This window comes from Anser cygnoides, chromosome 1 (genome assembly GCF_040182565.1).
Source record: "Anser cygnoides isolate HZ-2024a breed goose chromosome 1, Taihu_goose_T2T_genome, whole genome shotgun sequence".
Taxonomy (NCBI): Eukaryota; Metazoa; Chordata; class Aves; order Anseriformes; family Anatidae; genus Anser; species Anser cygnoides.
In genome coordinates, this window is record NC_089873.1 from 148,250,354 (window position 1) to 148,271,491 (window position 21,138).

The 21,138-nt window shown below is 42.5% G+C and overlaps 1 protein-coding gene across 15 annotated transcripts in view; it reads right to left on the bottom strand.

Annotated features, from left to right (window-relative positions):
- Positions 1 to 21,138, bottom strand: part of MCF2L (MCF.2 cell line derived transforming sequence like) — a 161,612-nt gene that overhangs the window by 123,919 nt on the left and 16,555 nt on the right. The window contains exon 1 of one of the 15 annotated variants that reach the window (XM_048077866.2): positions 16,939 to 16,962. The exons of 12 other annotated variants lie outside the window; for them this stretch is intronic. Coding sequence is in view for 2 of the 3 variants with exons in the window: in XM_013197459.3 (XP_013052913.3) it covers positions 6,638 to 6,716 (79 nt within the window). In the remaining variant the exon portion in view is untranslated. Of the gene's footprint in view, positions 1 to 6,637; positions 7,113 to 16,938; positions 16,963 to 21,138 lie in introns of those variants that run through there. 2 more of the 15 variants (XM_013197459.3, XM_013197470.3) reach the window with 2 other exon arrangements.

Below are 21,138 nucleotides of genomic sequence, written 5' to 3' on the forward strand. Positions count from 1 at the left end.
TACATTTCTGGTTCAACAAGAATCGAGAACTACAAAACCACCAGGACAGCGACTTCCAGGTGCACGTTTCCCACCTGCTACACAACGTGCTGAAGGCAAAGACTTTTAATAAGACTGGTGCTTAGCAAAAGCCCCCAGTAACAATGGGGGATGAATTTTATGACCCTGAAGTCACAGCCCCATAGTGTGGCTGTTCCGAACCCCCCCCCCAAGTACCCATTTGCCCCGATTATTGACTTTAAGAAGTCAGACTGTTGCCAGACAGCATCACATTCCTACATCAACAGAACCAACCAGTATCAGGCTGCATTGCACTCTATATGCTTGTCACAACTTGAGCAACACACTCAGTCTACCATTGCATTTTCAAAGCAACTTAACTGCCTGACACCCCTTCACACCAGCTTCTCCAAAGCTCGAACATGCTCAGCCTTGATGTGAAGCTACAAATGTTTGGGGATAGCTATCACAAGGCTTCTCCATTTCAGCTTCTTCTCATGCTGAAAATCCCAGCCAGTTCTGTCTTCCATGGGACAAAGTTAAATGGCTTGAGCTATGCAGCATGGATAGCTGGAGAATTTAAAGTGAGGTCAAAATAGCTAACACGGTATTGCAGGCTTACCAAGAGACAAGCAAGTAATTGATCCCTGTAAAAGCATCCAAGATCACACTCCTCCTGTCTGAAATGAAAGCGAATCTGGCTGGTATTTAATAGGACAAGACAAGAAAAACCAAGAAACAAAATTAAAGTGGCTGTGCTGGACATTACGGAACAGCAGGCTGAAACTTCCAGCCTTGTTTCAGATACCTGAAAATCTTAAGAAGCCATCGGTCTGATGCAGAAACAACACAACTGCAAGTCTCTTCCGTAGCTCACTCGACGTGTTTCATTAAGGGAAAAGGAGACTGACTCAAACACCTCCTGCTCCTGGGCTTTGCTCTACACGTCAGCTTAGGACAAACAATACCTTGAAAACAATGCAGCCTTGTTATGTATCGCACCTCTTCCCCGCGCTACTGTTCCTTTCCTGCAGAAATTCCTCGTTATTTGATATGCATGAGGTAATCTCTCGGCTTGGCTCTCTCAAGTTGGACGCGTGGTAGGCAGCTGTGCCAGGCTGTTGTGCCAAGAAGGTACTTTGAGTCACCAGGATCATAAAAAACACATCAAAGTAACAGGTTTTTTCTTCTCCAAATCACAAAATACAGAAGTTCAGGCAGGGCTTTCCCAGCTCTGCATGCCAGAAGTCCGTATGCTGAACAGGAGACTGACAATAACGCGTCCTGCAATCCTCTGAAGAACTACTCCATGTGTGCCAACACTTCCTGTTTAATGCTTTAATGTTTAATGCAAAATTGCCCCTGATCTCTGTCTGTTGAACGTTTTCCTACTTTCACTGTTGAATACAGAAAACTGTCAGGTAGCTTTAATCATGTATTTCTGAGAATAAAAGCATTTTCTTTGATAAACTGGCTGATAATGTTACCACATAATGTGGTGTGAGCAGTGTAGTGCTGTTACTAGGACAAGAGGGAATGGCCTCGAGTTGCACCAGGGAGGTTCAGGCTGGAAATGAGGAGACATTTCTTCTCAGAAAGAGCAGTCAGGCACTGGGACGGGTTGCCCAGGGAGGTGGTGGGGTCACCGTCCCTGGGGGTGTTCAAGGACAGGTTGGACGTGGTGCTTAGGGACATGGTTTAGTGGGTGACATTGGTGGTAGGGGGCTGGTTGGACCAGACGATCTTGGAGGGCTTTCCCAACCCTAATGATTCTGTGCTTCTGTGGTTCTATGGTTCAGATTTCAGTTTTCCTACTATAATTCAGTCACTGCACTTCAAATGAGTGAAAGACTAGGGTAAATTATATGAAAAGAGAAGTCGTCATTGTCGACAAGCAGCCCTCAAAAGTCCACATGGATATAAAGTCCAGTAAGCATTTTTTATTTTTGGTTGTATGTTAAAAAAAAAATCCTATTGAGTATCCCTTTTGGAGATGTAATTTTTAAGAGACACTAATTTGGCTACAAAATAAAACTTATTCAACCTTAACGCTGATCAAAACATTTTTCCTCAGATTACCCGAAGGCAGTTCTGTTTAATGAAGCAGAAGACTGCTGCCAGCTCTGACCCCTACTCCCACCAGCTCCACTGGTCTGCTATTTCAGGGTAAAATAAAGATTTTGATTTAGGCCAGAATATAGTAAGAAACATATGCAATGTGGGTGCACAGAGAAGCCCTCACATTAGCACGTGTACACACAAAACATGAGCAATCTGCTCTCGATTGCTTAATTGGGTCTTTTCAAGCTCCCACCTTTAGTCTTGAAATTGTAAATAACACGATTGGAAGAGCATGCCTGCTCTACACCCTCTGGCCTGGGAAACTAGAGGCATCTTTCATGCCAAAGCCCAACGTGGGCACAGGAGAGGCGAAACAAAGGCCAGCAAGCTCGCACCAGGCAGAGGCACACCTGCTGCCACCAAATGTCACCTGGGTGCAGCAGATGCTGCAGATCTCGGGGCTCTCAGCTGGACCTCTGCAACTCCACCAGCCACGCAGAAATCTGACGAAGCTGCCAAACAGTAATTTGATGCTCCTCAGACTCAGATCTGTCCGATTGCCAAATCAACCCGAGTGCTCTGCCACACGCAGAAAGATTTGTTTAGATTCCCTAACTGGGAAATCAGGTGAACTGAGAGCAGATGCCAGAAAAGTAAGGAAGAGCAAGCATGCTTGTGATAGCTACTCCATCTCCCCTCCGTGTTCCCTTTCCTCCAGCACAAACAACAAAATAATTGCTTGCCCCTCACCAGGGGCAGCAATGGCAGGAGCCGCAGAAGCCCCTGGAGCCTGCACTGAGATGCAGGCTGAGACCTCGCTAACACACACTATTTAGCACAAGGGGAGGACGTTGAGGACAGTAGGAATGGAGAGGACAGCAGAACAGGTCCTTTCAGCTGCCCATACCTTTGCAACATGCCTGAGGGTGTCCCCATCGCTCCCTGCACAAACCAACTCTTTCCAGTGATGTTCGGCACGTTTTCATTTAGCAAGGTGGTGTGCCAGTCCTCTCCTCCTACATCTCTTCGTAATTTTTCAAGACAGGTGAGCCCGCCTTCAAAACTCAAAAGAAGAGAAAGCCAGGGAAATGAAGTGTAAAGTTTTGGCCCAAGCTGTGAGTACGACAGAAAGTCTAGAGCTACTGGCAGCTGACTGAAGCTGACATGTCTAAGCCATGCTACCTGCGCTTAAAATACTAGCACTGCATACATATTTCCTAAGGAACCGCACATATATTTATCTTCCTTGATGTGCAGATGTTTCTTCTTTTTGCAGAGTGCTCCAGTTTTGTTGAAGCAGAGGAAACAGATGGTAGCTGTAACAATGGCACCTTTCCAAGGTGGAAAGAAACCGTTCATGGGGTGACCACAGGCCTAGGGCTGGGACTCCCAGATCTGCGTTGCATGGCTTGCATGAACCAGGTGTCCCTGTCACTGAAAGGCTTCCAACCTCAGTGCTGACACAAAATGTGAGCAGTGACTGGAAAAGCTGGTGCCTAAAGCAGTTTCTTCATTAGCTGGTGCCTCATCAGTCCAAGCAAATAGAGCCCTCAGCAGATAGCCCACATCACACGGTCATACAGCCAACGCACAGGGTCCCAGATCAGAACTGTTTGTCATCTGCGCCTTCAGCCCTCCAAAGCACGGGCCCACCGGAGGGGAAGTTCTGCCCTTAAACAGCAATATGTGGGATAGAGTCTAACTTAACACAGCAACAGCTGAACAGGAGGAAGAAAAGCAAGATCTATGGCCAAATTTGGCTTTGGAGGATAAGGTGAAGGTGAGCAAACTGAGACATAATCAGGAAAAGCTGACAAAAAGCCATTCAGATTTGTAAAAAGTTGCCAAGAAAGGTACTGTGGGATCCTGTGAGAGGCCCACACGGCCATGAGGGAGCAAGGAGCGTTACCGGGGGGCTGGGAATGTGACTGAATCAGAGTTTAGGCAGAGCTGAAGCAGGAGGACTCCTGAGGAAAGCGCTGGTGTGGTCATGTCGGATGAGAAGCCCAGAAAGGCTGTGTCAGAGACAGATGGATATGTGGGACTTGCTAGGGGGGCGAGAAGCCAGAGGCAGAGGCTGGTGTGGTGAAAAGGAACAAAGAGCAAAAGATTATGGGCTGCAACCCAGACTTACCATACCTAACGTTAGACACCCAGGGTTAGGAGCTGAGCTGCTCCAGGCCTCCCCCAGCTGAGGGACAGATGTGGGCACCTCAGAAGCTGGATGGACTTGCCTCTTGAACATGCCCCCTTCTGGCCTTTCACCATGCCCAGCCTTTAGGGGATCTCCTCTTCTGCCTGACCTGCCTCAGATGTCTAAAACCACCTGGGGTAAATCGGAGCCTGCCTCCCTGGGGCAGTGCTCAGAGAAACAAGTGAAGGAAGAGGAATAGGTTTTGTCCTCTGGTCCTAAAAAAGAGAAAATCCACTGATGCCTGAAGGTGAATAGTCGAGCTATGGGGCACGGGGGAACCTCTGCATTTCAATTGCTCGTGAGCTAGTGAAAAATGGGCTTGGATAAAACCTGCAGTGATCATGGGCTGTGAAGGAAATCTCTCTGCTTACAAAGGGTTTCTGAGTCAACAGAAAGACAGCTGTGAAGCCAGAGAGCAGACAATTTAACCCAAGGACAGCATGTAGTGCAAGAAAAGGAGATAGCGCCAGAGAAACAGTCTGAGGAACCTGAAAGGAACAACAACAAAGCAAAGCAAAACCAAACAAAGAAATAAAGAGACAGGAAAACTGAAACCGAGCTAACTATAAATAAAACCACTGGCTGTAGAAAAGAGGTGAGAGGTGCCTTTGGCTAGGGAATACCCACACAGGGATTAGACAGAGGGAGAGAGAGAAGTGGGAGGATAAGAACCAGCTAAACCACACAAACACGAAACTGGCAGTAAAAATAACAGCTGCTTTTTTGGAAAAAATACACAAGCTTAGCAAGCTAAAGACCAGCCCACAGTCAGAGCCTGCTGGCAAGTGTGAAAATAGCACTCAGTAGCGCTGGTGGCTCACATGAAGGTCACGGCGCTCATACATTTGCACAGGGCGGCGATGGGCGCTGTCAGCAGCAAGCCGGAGACCCCTGCCATGCCGGCGGCTCACTGCACTTCAGTTCCGGAATAAGGGCTCCTGTATCACTGTCCAGGGCTGTCACACCTTATGACCATTTATCTTACCCCAGGAAAGCAACAGCGATGATGTTAAGGGAATGAAAATATACTGCGAGAGTTATTAAAATAAACTGCAAAAGACAGTGTGCCCCAGCAAGTATCAAACAGGCTTTCTTTTTACTTACCCACTCAGAAAATCAAAACAGGCAATAAAGCAAATATCCAAGTATTTAATAAGGATATGTTTGGAACACAGGAAGATTATTAGGGAAAAAGTGCATAGAAAGAGAAAGAAAAAGAAAATAGCGTCTATGGTGACTGTTATTTGTAATTTAATGCTTGTTCTCATCAGATCAAGTTTTGCTTTTCCTCCCAAAAATGTTACTAAGAAGGTAAAACACCTGCTTCTCCTGCCCAGGAACACTGATGCAGCTAATCTGTCCATTCCACATTTGTCATTTAATCTCTCTCTTCACTGGACTACAGCATCAGCCATTTTGCTAATGATCTCTTTGTAACACATGGAAATTGCTGAAAAAGCCAAAAAAGTCTATCTTAGTAAACAATGGCTGAGGGAAATGAGAAGAAAAATTCCAAGTTTTGATACTGCAGAGAATAATACCTTGAATGCTTTGTATCAGCAAACCATCAGTTTGCTTCAGATGACAAGAAGATGTAAGACTTCCGACATCTGTCAGCAGATTACGAATAAAGGGCAAAAGCAGTTTCAAAGGATGCCAAAACCACATCTCTTCTCTTTCCAGGTAACTTTTTATTCTGAAACGTTTACATTTCTGCATGAGCAATAGTCAGGAAAACACTCCCAGATCTAATCACAGATCACCGTATTGTACACTGCTGCTCAGTTCTAGTTTTGAACACACAAACATTCACATTTTCAAGAAAATCTCTCAGAAATCACCATAATCTTTTTACAGAGCTAAAAAGACTTTCTAGCAGATCTGCTGCAATTTTTAATCCACTCAGATGTAAACCTAAATTTACTATGATTATTCTATACAACTCTTCGTTCTCATGAAAGTACAATCTAGATTCACCTAAAATCCTGGCTGTGGTGCCTTACAGTTAGCTGGGCTTTTCGTTGCTCCATGTTAGACTCGTTTCACTAGACAAATCTGTAATTCCCCCCACTTCTTAGCTCCAGCTGAGTCAGAGAGAAAAAAGGAATTGAGATCCACTTAGAGTATTTGACTGGGCTAGCAGCTACCCGAAACTATTCCAGAGGACCTTTTAAAGCTAGCCTCATGAATATCTAAGCACTAGAAATGCTAATTAGTGTCAAAATAAACAAAAGTTTAACCCCGCGACAAAACATTTTCCTTCCTATTAATGCGAACATGCATACAGAATGCTAGTCAGATTACCAGGATTTTCCGTAAATCCTATAAAATCACTAACACCATCAAGGCAACACATTATTTAAGACCAGCAGCTCCTCCTACCAGTGCACTGGGAAACCGCATTTAGTCTTTGCATCAGTTCTTCCAGGGCCATTTCTTCAGTGTGCAGCCAGCATCTCATTCTCTGACGGAACAAAAAGAATCCACAGCAAACATGTTCCCCCTGGTTCAAGAATGAAGGAGAAGGGAAAAAAAAAAAAAAGCAAGGCAGCACTACAGCAGTGCTCCGCAGCCCTGCATTTCAATGACTCCCCACAGCTCCCCGTCAGCGCACAGGAGGCAGCAGGCTGCACCCTTGCTGCCTGGGTGAGGTGGGTGCTGCCAGCAGGACCGCTTGAAACTTCTCTCCCCTCCTCTGTGCAGGGATTTGCCCGCAGCGAGCCCTCAAACTGAGGGATTAATGCGAGGCATCGATGAGACGCTGGCTCGCTCGGCGCTGCCAGCCTGCTGCAAGCGCTGGGAAGGTCTGCGCTGCATCAGCAGCACGGTTAGGAAACAGCAAGCGGTGACGGCTTGCACGAAGCCCTGTCCTCATCCCTATGTGAGCATCAGGCTCCTCGTTACCTTCTTGTCGGTTTGCTGCAGGCAAGTTGCTGTGGAGGAAAAGCGCTCTCACTGACAATGTCAAGGCTGTTCTGCCTGCACAGCGCCTTCACGCTCTGCTTGAAGGGCTCGTTTTGGGGGGCCGAGGGCTCCGACTTTCCTTTAAACGCTGAATTAATCGCAACCATCTTCCGGACTGTTCAGACGAGCTTGACTGCTTAAATGCTGAGCCACTGCGGTCACTGTAACTGCATTTCGAAAAAAGTGGTGGTTTTTTTTTTTTTTTTTGCCACCTGAGGCACTTAAACCCCTCGGGTTTTCACTTCTGGATCCATGGAGCCCATGAGGCATATGGGGCAAACACGAAAGAACTACACAAGTTAGCTAGGAAAAACAAGCCCGTGAGCCTATACATTCCCACTGGCTCTATGGGGTATATTTTAGGGAAAAAGAGAACTTTTAGGGATATTAAAAGTCCGGAAGATTGAGACCCAGTACTGCTCCTTGCAACTGATTTTCAGTGCTTTTATACAGCCTGTTGTGCACGTTTCAAACAATGACGCTTTTAACACTTCCCTTTGTCAAGATTATCTCAATGCCTACTAAATCTCATTATTGTCATGATTTTGTTGATGCTCAGCTTAATTTTCCCACTATTGTCATCAACCTATGGCATTTAGCTATGATGTCCTCTTGTATTTTAGCCATTAAATAAAAAACGTTATCTATGGCTAAAAGAAAAAAGGATGTTTTCCTGCACAATTGAACAGATTGTGTTGTGCTGTTTGTGACAAAAGTTCTTTTCTACAAATTATGTACAGCAGGCAAAAAGTAGCAGTCCTTTCTGGGAAAATGTATGGATGGCTATGGAGACTTGTTCATAACTCTCAATGATAAAACTAAGGAGGGGATGCACTTAAAGTGTTTTTTGGAAAGGTCACCTCAACATATTCAGGCTTCTTCTGTCAATATAAATAACTTATATCATATTTAGATATTCATTTATAAGTCCCACATCATTTCCACACCAAGTATGACAGGCCTACAACACCTCCATGTATTATAAATGATTAAAGTATATTAATAGAAATGAAAATAAAGCTTCAATCAAGCTTTTGCACAACAAAGTCTTACCACAGAAATACACCATCTGTAAGGATTCAGTAAGCAAAAAGTGTTGTGTTTATCTGACTGCTGCCTAAGACAGCATTTTTGCAAAGGAAAAAAAAAGTGACCAACAGCAAAACCATGATAATCAGGTCAGCTTCTACTCACTCAGGTGGTCAACTAAGAGCAAAGGCACTAGAGAAAGGGCACAGATCCACGGGTGTGTATGGAGATCTGAGGTTTGTTTGGAAACAAAGGCTGTGGGATGGAGTGCCACATCCAAAGCCACCACCCTCTAGTGTGAGGAGCCAGCTTCAGTAACCTTGCTCTGCCTTGTTAACGTGTAATCACGTAATGAGTTTTGCCTGAGCAACAGATAGCTGCAATAACATACCTAGAGATTTCTCTGTTAACTTTGCTTTGATCTCCAACGTATTATTTGTCGATGAATTTCAACATCTAATGACGAGCTGTGTGAAAAACTGCGTTTGTTTAAACTACCTTCCTGAAATTTTTCTGGGTGCCCCAGTTTGCCTTTTGTGTGAAGCAGTGGAAAAAAAAAAAAAAAAAGAGGAAAAAAAAAAACCACCACAGGAAATAAACACTTGCTATTCACTTTCCCAAGCCATTCATGACTATACAGACTTCCACTGTAGGTGATATTATGTGCCCTCCAACTGCCTTATTTCCAGACAGAAAATTTCCTGCACTAATTAGTTCCTGTTTGTACAAAAGCAATTCCATACCTCTGGCTGCCTTTGCCACGCTTCTCCATACCCCGATTCTACCGCAACAAAGTGAACAAAACGGGACACGGTACTCAAGAGGCCGTCACAGCATGGATTACACAGTGACATAAAGATTTTGTTGTTCTCCGCTCCCCTCTCAGCGCCTCGCAACGTGCTGTTTGCCTTTCCGACCAACACCGAGTGCCGACTGAGCTGCTGCTGTTTGCAGGGAACTGCCCACAATGAGCCCAGATATCTCGCTGAGGGTAACAGTTAACCCAGGGAATATTGTTCTCTCTTCCCATGTGCATGATTTGTACAATTAAATTTCGCCTACTGTACCGCTCGGTCACTTAGCATCACCAATTGAATTTGCATTCACCAATTGCATTGAATTCTATTTTTAAGAACTTCTTATGTCTGCAAATTTGGTCTTTCTATGCTTTGTTTCCATTCCCAGCTCACTTACGAATATGTTGAATAGCTGAAGCTCCTGCAAAAATCCCTGCTTTACTCCATCTGTAACTCCTCTCCACCCACAGCAAACCGAACTCCTAAAGCAACCCCGCTTCTTGCTTTTCAATCAATTACTGATTGATCCACAGGAGGGCTTCTATTTTAACCCGGTGGAGCTCAGTTTCTCTAAGAGCCTGATGGCAGCTTCAGTGAAAGAAAGACCATTTAAAGAACACAACCTACAAGAAATTCAAACACATTCAGTTCTCCCTACCACTTTGCATGGGCCCTACCCCACCACTTGCTGCAAAGAGCACATGTAGAGCACACGGATAGTTACGCCTACCCAGCTAACCCCTCTGATACACATCCCATGCTGCTTTCCAGCCGTATCATGCGGTCAGCATCAGGCCAGCAAAGCAGCTGCACCTCATCCTGCACCCAACACCGTGTGCCACGAAACGTGGAAGCGCAGAAGGTGGAAGCACCGAAGCTAGGGGCACCTACATCGCTGCAGTCGTGAGCCACTTACCTACGCCGGACTCTGGCACAGCAGGACGAGCCCCACTGAACGTGGCTGGCATAGCCCAGATCCTCACAGGTCCTGCAAAGAACTTCCACGTAAACCCAACGCACAAGAGCAATACCGATCCCTCGCCTTAAATAAAAGGGGGGAAAAAGAGGAAACAGGACAGTCGATATGAGGGATCCAAATAGAAAATGCATTTTTAACATTTCAGCCTCTTTTTGGCACCACTTCTTCCTTCATGAAGCAAAGGGATTTTTCCCTTTTATTTTTCTGAATGACTGAGTTCTCTTGGTAATCAGCCCAGTTAGGCTTTATTATGTAAAGCATCTGGGATTTGAAACTGGGATTCATAAGCAGAGATGGCAGCATTCAGTTTTTGGCAACACCTCGCTCTTCCACAAGGACAAAATTGTTCCTAGATTCACAATCTGAAGGAATACAGAGAACTTTGCTTTGTACAAGTCATTGCCCTGCAAATACATGCAGGAAAGAAAAAAAGTGAAAGTTTTCTCTTAAAAACTTGACACTCAAGCATTCACATAAAGCTAGAGTGTGGGCCAGGTTCATGCAGGAACATGGAATAAAGAAGCCTTCAGACGTGCAGGAACATTTAATAGAGGTACTGCACCAAAATTATGCCCTGTTTACTAATGCATGAATTTACTGAATCCCTATGATTCTCAGTGTCAGATCATCCTTTATTTTATTTTCCTTAGAGACGGTAGGTGCCGTACAGAGAAGAACAGAATCACAGAATCATTAAGGTTGGAAAAGCCATCCAGGATCACCTGCTCCAACCATCCCCCTACCACCACCGTCACCCACTAAACCATGTCCCCAAGCACCACATCCAACCTTTCCTTGAACACCCCCAGGGACGGTGACTCCACCACCTCTCTGGGCAACCCGTTCTGTTCCCCATTCAGATGCTCCTTCCCCATTCAGCCCAATATTCCTCCCAGTATTTTCAGTCCCTAAATGTTTTTCTTTCTCCCTTATCAGCCGCAATCTAGCCTCTCCTTAGTGTAACACCCCCCCTCTACCCATGCTTAGCACAGAGCCGGAGCAGCTCTCTATCTCCTCCAACCTGAGGAGCTAAACTACTCCAACATACAAGCAGCTGCACTCCTCTAAAACCAGGCATGGCAATGAACCATGTCGCCTTTTAGTTAGTGTAATGCCAAGAAAGGCCCTACCTTTCTACATTTATCGACATGTATTTAGAGACGAGGGATGCGTTTTCTGTAGGAGGTAAGGAAGACCAAAGACAGGAAGCACATAGGTGAATGGGGAAAGAACTTGCTGCATACAGAATGTGGAAAGAAATGAAATATCGTTATGTTGCTTTCCTCCTCAGGACAATTCCATGGGTATGTATAGTTAAAGGAAAGGCCACGCAAGGGAAATTGTATTCCAACCCCTAAAAAAAACAATAAAATGGAACGATGGTACTTCAAACATAGACAAAAAAAGTGTAAATAAAGGAACTCTGGTTTAAAAAAGCAAGCAAATATTGGAAGGTAGGATGCAGAGATGCCACAGTCACATTTTACCTCAGAGTTAGTATTTCATATTTACATGCAGAAATGAAATCAATCCAGAAGACACTCTTCTGTCACGCTGGAGGAAATACAGGCTGAGGAGTCATAAAATTAATTTCTACTGAAGAAAATCCTTCCAATATTTGTTTAAAGCTCAAGGATTTTGAGGACTCCTAAAAAGTATTAGACTTAAATCTTCAAATCCTTTTTTTTTGTGTGTGTGTGTGTGTGTGTGTGTTTGTTCAGATTTGGAGTATTAGGAAAAGTTCAAATCTTACTACGTGCCCCAGTTTGTAAAATCACTCTTTCAAACGAGCTGGCCACGCACATACAAATTAATTAGCTCTGCCATTCAAGAGGCAGGGCTGATTTAAAACATTCTCAGCATATGACGGTAATGAGATGTGATAGTGATCTGTCACTTATAATTGCTAATTTCACATACAGTCAGTAATCTAAAAGGTATTCAGAAGAAAAAAAAGTAGGATATTTCCAGGACCATTCAATTTGATTGCACAGAACAAAACTGAAGAGCTTCCCCCCGAGGAACAGGCTGACAAGTTGTGTCACAGAGAAAGGACAGAGTAGAAAGATGTCAGCTTTAATTCTGAACTTCCTTTATTAATGGGACCTATCTTAAACTTTTACTGCCTTTACTCCACTTCCACGTCTTTAAAAATGTAGCATTCACTGGAGGTTATAGTCACAGAAAGCTCTTCCCTTTTCAGAATAGCAAAGCACCTAAGACACAAGAAAATCCAGTTTGTGAGTGGTTTGACTGATCTCAGGCACCAGTCCTACCTTCTGTTCTGGCCTGAGTGCCAGTCTCTCTCCTGGACTGCACCCCGAGCACCGCTAAAGGTCTTGGCTTCGTCTTGATGCAGAACAGGAAAATTGTAGTAGTCTCAAAAAGCATTCAGGAACAGGTAAATAATTTCCAACAACCCCAGGGGTTGCAGCTGTAGAGGCCAAGCCCTGCACAAGACTCGCTGATCATTTACCCTCACCCCGGTTCCTTCAATGGTTCCTTTGTGGCTTTTACAACAGAGCTTGTGAACTTGTCTGCGTTCGTCTCCTTAACAAGCTAATGTCACAGTCGATTTTATTGCATGCAGTCTTCAGTAAATAAAATAGCATTACAAGCGGGGTTCAGGCCGGACATTTGGAAAATTTCTTTACTGTGAGAGGGGTCAAAACTTGGAACAGGCTTCCTGGAGAGGTGGTTGATGCCCAATGCCTGTCAGTGTTCAACAGGCATTTGGACAGTGCCCTCAATAACATGCCTTAACTTCTGGTTAGCACTGAAGTAGTCGATCACTTGGACTCAATCTTTGTAGGTCCCTTCCTACTGATCTGTTCTGTTCTTAGTCTGGTCTTTGGCGTAGGCAGATGCCTAATGTAGGAAAGAAAGAATGGGTCAGATCTCCTCAGAAGTGGCAAGAGATTCCAGGTAGGAAAAAAAAATGCCTCTAAAGAAAGGCTTTTGCAATTACTACTTTTTCAAATCTTGACACGCAAAAAAAATCACTATTTCTAGTTCACAATGATTTGTCTTCATACTTAGCATATGAAATAATGAATATTTTCAGGTCCCATAATTTTTTCTATTTGACAGATGTCACAGAAGATGCTACTTCCCAAACCAGGCAAATTAAACTGGTCTTCCCTGGGAGCTGATCTGCACTATACATTGTGAGACAGGAAGACTACTCTTCAATTTATTTCTCTGCTTTCATTACAGTAAAGCTGTCAGAAAGGAAAATGCCTAAGCTTCTTTACATTGTAAGCCACATCCAAACCACACTGTCATGTTTTCTACTTGAAACAAAGATCAAACTTCTGCTTTGATGGACTCCTGACAGTATTGCTGTTAGTCTTCCTTAAGGACCATGGTTCTGAATAGTTACTGCTTTTGAAAGAGAAATGTTTCAGAGCCAGAGTATGAAATCTTCTCTCAGGTAAGCATACATGTGTAAAATTCTGTATTATTTCGATTACATGCTGCTATTGCTTTTTACCCCCACACACCTTAAAGCTATCTCCAATCCATAACAAACATTGTTTTTTCAGTGACAAGCTTAATGCAATGCTCTTTTATTTTCATTTACTTTGTCTTTAAAATGCAGTAAAAATGTGCTTTGACAAAATATTTACTACATGTAAGAGCTTGCATGGGCTACAGTTTCAATCATTTTTAAGCTTTATAAGGTCTGGATAACTGGAAAAAATATCTTTTGAGTTGAGTTGATCATAATTGTAATCAAGAGCTAGCTACATAAATCCACAAAGATTAAGACAGAGGGACTGGCTCTCAGAGGGACTCATATTCAGAGCACAGTACACAATTTCTTGTTCCAGCTTGGCTCCTCCAGCTCATCAGGCATGCTTGCTTCTATGCTGTCAAGTCAGCTGCACAGTTGCTGGTAATTAATAACCTCCACGATGCACCAACTGGTACATGAAAATATTTTAAACACTGGTATTCTTAATAGCTGTTTAATCACACTGTTCTTAGTTGTCTGTTAAGTCATGTCACGTTTTAAGAGACTTAAAGCTTGAAATGAGATTTCCACAAAATTTCAGGTTCTGTGTTCGCAGTATTTCTCAAGTTCTACAAGTCTTCTTTTTGCAAAGTTTTGTTGTCAGAGCTCTTCTATCAGACCAGTTTCAACATGCTGAAAATGACTTGATCCTTCAGCTTTCAAGCTCACCAACATAGAGCCTCAGCAGAGCATCTGTGCAGTCATGTCATGTACTTCTAATGCAGTTTACCCGCCTGTGTTTACTCATCAGATATAGATACTACATCACGATTTAGCTGTAATATTTGACGGAGTTTCCTCAAACACTCCTAGCTGAATGCATACTGAGACAGACTCACAGAACTTGGATATCTCAATTCAAAGGGCTTGTCTATATTGGTGGTTTTGATCCGATTCCAGTCAGGTATTATTTACAATATAAAAAATTTACAACTTCATGAAAAATTCAGAGTCCACAAAAATTTCCAAGAAAGTAAAGGAAAAATACACAAAGGTGTCAGGCAAAAAAGAAAGCATCGCATACTATTTCATTGTACCCAGTCATATATTTGTCATTACAGTGCTTTAGTGTGATTTTTGTCACGGTGTTAGGCCTAGAAGAGATTTCAAGGAAATAAAGAATTATTGTACTGTATTTCCCTTTACAAGACAGCAAATATATGATGGACCAATCTCCAGTCATGTTCCTGTACACTTTGTGGCAATGCCTGGATCTCTGAATGGGAACATTTTGATCCTCTTCACCATTCCCACCCGCATATGCAAGAGGAAGAGCATTTTCAGAGATGAATATTGCCAATAAATCAGTAGAGGCTAGGATTACAAAACGTAATTTAAAAGCTGTGATCGCAACAGGCAGTGTGTAGAGGAGGCTTGAGGATGCCAGATAGGATGCACTGGAAGGCAACATTTGAAACTTGAGCTATGCCACACCAACAGGCACAAAAGGAAAAAAAAAAAAAAAAAAAGTCTCTAGTCTCCCTAGAGACTGATCTGCATTAGCATTATTCTAAAAGCCATTACTTCCTTCACGACCTTGACAGACCCTTTAAAGAAACTGAGTAAGGCATTAATGAAATAGTCACCTTGGCATCCGTGGTTATTAGCACAGCTGGACCTGCCATTACTAGGAGCACCTGCTAAAACGGTAAAAATTGACAAGTAACTTTGGTTGGAATGCTCTGCTGGGAAAAAATAAAAGAAATGCATAAAAATAAATAACCTATCAAATAATGCTTGCAATGACGTTATCAAATACATTAGTCAGATATTCTTTAACTATCCAAAACCTCTGCATAACACAATGTTACCAGTAAAAACTGTTATCTCGTTTCATCTTTCTAAATATCCAATTTCTCCTTGCTGCCACGTGCATGTGCGAGTGGGACATCTGGTAGAGTCATTAGCTGCGGTGCGGTAAGGGAGCGCAGACAAAAAGCTCTCAAAAAGTAGCAGTAGTTATGATACGGTTCAACTTTTATTTTCCTGCTTTCATGGGATTAGGTAGTGTTGTTCAAGGAACTGCACTATTTGCTTTACAACAGAGTCAATATTTTTATATTAGTTTTTGACGTTTTTAATTGTGTAGTGACAATAAGGAGGGGAAGCACAGTATGCAGAAAAGAGATCACGGGTAACAGATGACATAATTCTACTCTCCTTCTGTCACTGTCCTTCCTCTCCTCTTGCCATTTGCAAAATAGGGCATTTAAAACTAAGGACTAGTTTCTTATGGAAAAGACAGTGTATCTGCCTGCTCTCCCCACATCCCCAGTCCTCCAATAAGCTAAGTCTGTATACAGAGCACGCTGTACTCTGTATTCTACTGCAATATTACTAACCTAGAGCACCCAAAGCAAATAGTAATAAAAGAAAATAGTAATAAAAGAAAATCCATGGAAACTTCCCTTCAAGTCCCTTATAGAGAAAGATTTGTTTAAATAGATCCACCTCAGCCAAGACAGGCAACGTTATCTGTGGGGGACAGAAAGCACAGGAAGGTCTCAGAAATGAGGATTGATAAATACTCATGAGTAAAATCCTAAATGCAAAGGACCTAATGACTAAGTTTAGTCCTTATAATTTCACATGGACAGCTACCTCCTTTTAGAGAGAAAAATGAGTTCATGAAACAGTTTAAAGACAATTTGAGAAAGCGATCCCACTATGGAATCACTGCCAGATGTCTCTGTAATATTTGCCAAGCTATAGCCAACATTTTGTCAACATGGGTTAAAATTGCTTTTCTATACAGCACAGCCTTCTCAGTGCTGTAGGATATTTTTTCAATATATATGGGAAACCATTTTACTAACAGAAAGATAGTCACAAGTGTGACTTCTATCTCATGTACTTGCGACCCAGTTACTCACATGAACTATGTTAAAGATACCTGTCAAAAACAATCTAATACTCATTTAGTGCTTGCTTAACATAACGTCTCTTTCATAAAAGACAATAATGCAAATAAAAGTCTTAAATTCTTCCTGATATAAACGCACAAACCACACTGTTGCACAGATTTGGTTTTGGCTTGAACTGTTGAAGCTAATCATAAACACCACTAAAACATCCTAATGCAATATATGAAATCATACCCCTACCACAGCCAGAACAAAAATACTCTTCTGTGAGAACACATATATGTATCCCACATTGAATGTATTAAATAAACTACAAACAAAATCAATGTCCTGCCAAAATCCTATTATGAGGCAAATGTACTAGCAATTACTTTCAGCAGCTCTCTGATCTCCAAAAACAGCTAAGATTGCAATACGCAAAAAATAGCATTGAGCTTAAATTACAAGACTTTAAAAATAAGTGTGCAGAAAAGTAGATGCTGTAAAATATATACATATAAACACTGCCCATGTTTACTTTTGTAAATACCAACCTTTGTTGTTCTGTCCGAAATCCAAAGCATGCAGCACATCTCCTTTGATCACGTGTTTTATGTGAGAACAGCACAAATGACACAGCTTTTGAGAAACAAACGTAGTAAAAACGTCCAAGTGTGCATGTCAAACTCTTCTCAAATGCAGTAAAATTGACAGATTTAGTGCAGTGCACTTAGCTTTTGCAGTGAATCTGTTTCCAAGGAAACCAATAGCTGCAGATGCTTTCCCATGTCATTGCAAAAGAAAATTCAGCAGCGAGATTAGTTGCTTACTCACAATTTTACTCACACATTTATTCTAATCAATAACAAACTATTCCCCAAACTTTGTCAGAAGACCAGACTGAATGTTAAAAAAAATTAAAAAAAATTAAAAAAAGCTTTCCCTACACATAATCTTTGTTGCTAAAAACAGCATGCTACCTTGAAACATTTCCCTCTTATCCTCTTTTAGTCTCCCAAAGGGACCAGCCTCCCCTGCTTTGTGTCCCTCAATAAAAGCATGCAAAAAACACCCTGTATCACGGGTTTTCATCCTAAAAAGTGCTCCAATGACTTGGCAATACCCCAGCTTCCAAGGGACAAATGCTGACCTGAAGAGGCTGCAGGAATGCCTATTCTTACTGTAATGGAATAGCTTTGCAAAATTGTACCATGCTATAGAGATATCACCATGACTGACATGATTCAGGCTTCTTATAATGAGTACAAAATATAAATATTTATTAAAACCATAACAGGGATGCAGGCTAGAAAATCACTTTCCAGCACAGGACATTAAACCTGTAATTGTGTTACATGTAATGGTTACTTCTCATTTAAACAGCAAATTCCCAAGCTGGCATATGTAAATGCAAAAACCTATACACACTGCATTTCTTTTTTTTAATTAAACCTCTTTTGTCTGTATGAAGTACCATACCTCCTCTTTCAGTGATTCAACAGCAACATCTACTGGACACCAAGGGGCAAGATTCAATTTACGTAAAGAGATTAAGGGGCTGGACACAGAAGCAGAAAATATTTACGGCATCTCTCTCTATGTACTTTTGCATCGCAGTCACTGCAGAACGTGAGCTGAAAAGAACAGAAGCTTTAAGTATGCATTCACTCTACGTTCACCCTTCCAAAAAGAAAACAAATCCAACAAAAAGATAGATTAATAAAACAGCAGTGACTTATTGTCATTTGGAGACCAGATATTTTTATTATATATTCTAGGAATATTAGATACACTGGGCTAACAACTATTGACAGGAATTTTGCCAGTAGAAATACTCAAACAATTTCCAAGCTCATGCAGTGAATGTTATTATACTCCTTTTTGCTCTTTCAGTCTGTTTTCCCTCTTTGTTAAACAATTAGCAGATTAAAAAATATCAGCAGTAACTAATAGCCAGCCAGGTCAGACCAAATGAAAGTTCTTCAAAACAGTACAGGGAACAAGACGATCTTATTTGAACCTATAAAAGGCTAAGGACAGGGAACCCAAAGGATTTTGACCTTACGATGCCCAGCATTGGCCTTCCACCATGGCATCCACAGGTCAGAGCCAGGTGTCTAAATTCCCTAAGTGGATCACAAGAAGATTTGAGGCCTTGTGAGAGGGATACGCAACAACCTAAATTTCTAGCAAGCTACATCTAAGTAAGCCAAAGACAACGACCAAGGGCTCAACTTCATCCCTCCTTCTGCCCCACTGCAGAGTCCAGCGTTTCATCTGCCTGTTAACAGGCACACGGCCAGACTAGGATTCACATTCACAGTCCTTGCCTGGCTTCATACAGCTACACAAATCCTTCTCCTTTTCCCATGCAATCAGATGAGAAGAGGATCCCTACTCCAAGCACTGATCATGCTTCACGTCTCAAGCAATTATTTATTAGATGTATAAATACTCCTGGAAGCAGAGAGCACAACCTAGTGCAGCGAAAGCCAATCCAGCATCCCTGCTGGAGCCCTCCCAGTTGGTAAAACAGGAGAATAACCCACCTGCTCCCTCCGGGACCAGGCCTGGCTGCATGCATATGGCCCATTCTGATACCTTCCAGAATCTCATTTACAGCCTTCTTATGTAAATACGTTTCGTAGCAGTGAAAAGGGCAGGCACAGCCAACTTCTGTGAAATTAAATATGCTGGAGCGCACAATATGCTACACCATACTGTTGTTCAGAGCTGGAACTGCGCAAGAGTAGACCAATGGAACAGTAAATTTCTACAAAATACATTACAAAGTGTTCTAAAATGAGAGGTGTTTCTCAAAATAAGCAATAACAGGGAGAAGAAAAATAGTTAAACAACATCCTTAACATGTGCAATGGGGCATTTCTGCAGAATTTTTCCCCACTCCTCTGACTTTAAGCCCTGCTCATGTGGAAAAGGAAACTTTCAGGATTTTTTGTGGGAAGAAAAAACTCTGTGTATACACTGCTAGTAAAGAGTTTTTCGGGCTGCATTAAGAGAGCTGATTCTGCTTCTACGCCCACTAGCTGTGGTCCACTTAGATTTTTTGGCAAGCCCAAGCAGCACTATAAAGGTCCCTAATACCTTCTCTGCACACACATGATCTCATGTATATATCCACACGCCTTACTGGAAAGAGCAGCTGCTGGGAAGACTGCCTAGCTTTTCAAAGACCCATTCCCCACCTCCCAGAAACCTCAGCAGAAATGATACCGATGTGATTTCTCTGGGAGCTTCACCTTTTGGGCCGCTCTCCTTGGCAGCAGTTAATCCCAGGCATCTTACTTTCCGCTGCTGCTTTCCCAAAAGGAAACTGAGTCAATCCATCATCTTCAGTGTAGCCGTTCGCACCAAGTTGATGGTTGGATAGAAGTCACACACGCAGCAGGGCTCCCCTTGCTCCACACATGTAGTAATTAGCAGAAGTACATTTCCCCAGATAAGCCTTTGCAAAACAGGGCACAACAATTTGACAGCTGTGAGCTTACACTGACCGACTCCAGATGCAAAATCAGTTTTCCTTACTCCCTCCACATATGTTGTTTAGTAACAGTCAATGGAAAATATATTTAACTGTTCAACAATCGGTTTAGATGATGTTTGAAGATTAAAAGCAATAGTCTAACCATGTGCAACAAATAATTTTAAAGAATCACAATTTTTCTAATGTATCTTATGATCAACAAACAGGCTTAAGCAGATCTGATAAGCTGAGCTGAGAAAATAAAGCTGTGCATTAAGTAACTTAAATTGCAAGCCCAAATTAAATAAACTCTCTTTAGCCCCTAGCAATTAAAACAAACACTGTATCTTTTAGCTTTAGGCTTCCCTTTGACAGCTGGCTGTTTAACCAATTTTAGTCAACTCTAAACCAGAATAATTTTCAACAGCCAAGAAACGTGGCCGCAGCAGCATGCAGCTAGGCTGCAGTTTGTACCTGGGAATAATGAACAATAGGAGCTCCCTGATAGCTGCATATTTTCAACAGTAGGAAGGTTTCTACCTACATTGCTTTTTGGACATAAACACTTGTGGTAGTCGCAACAAAATGCAAAAATAGACTTGAAAAAAACGTAGATAGTTTATCTCATTATTTTCCAGTATTTCTATTATCAAACCACTCTCATATGCAGAGACAGTTTGACTTTTTAAACGCGATGAGTGTGCAGTAAGTACAGCAAATCTGAGTATCTGTTTCATCATCTGTGTAAAATAGCCCCAAGAAATTCCCCAGAGCCAGAGGCAGCAAGTGAACCCAAAATCTAATCTGGGTATTGCCCAGAACAGAGGCAAAGCAATTCATTTCCATAATAAATGGTCCAGCTGGAAGCCAGTTGATCAATCTAACCCACCGCTTTTTACCCTAAGGATGTATTGGTGATGCTGAGAGAAAATAAGGCAGCACAAGAAAACTCGTAGCTTGGAGGGTTTCTGCTGCTCTATGTAAGTCCTAGGGTAAACACTCACAACCTCATCTTCATGGCCTTAGGAGCGAGGGCCAAACCCAGCACACAGCCTGCTGCTGTGGAAGCAGGGAAAGCACTTTAAACTTGCCATGTGACTGCTCTTCAGTACGCAGGAGGCACATCTCCAAGCATGTCTAAGGTCATGCATTACCCTGTCAGAAGGGTGAGTCAGTTTCTACAACAGAATTTAGTTTTGCTTGGTTTGGATATTGTAATAAAGCAGCTTTATGCAGACATCCACTGCCTACAGATGCAGAAAAATGGGAT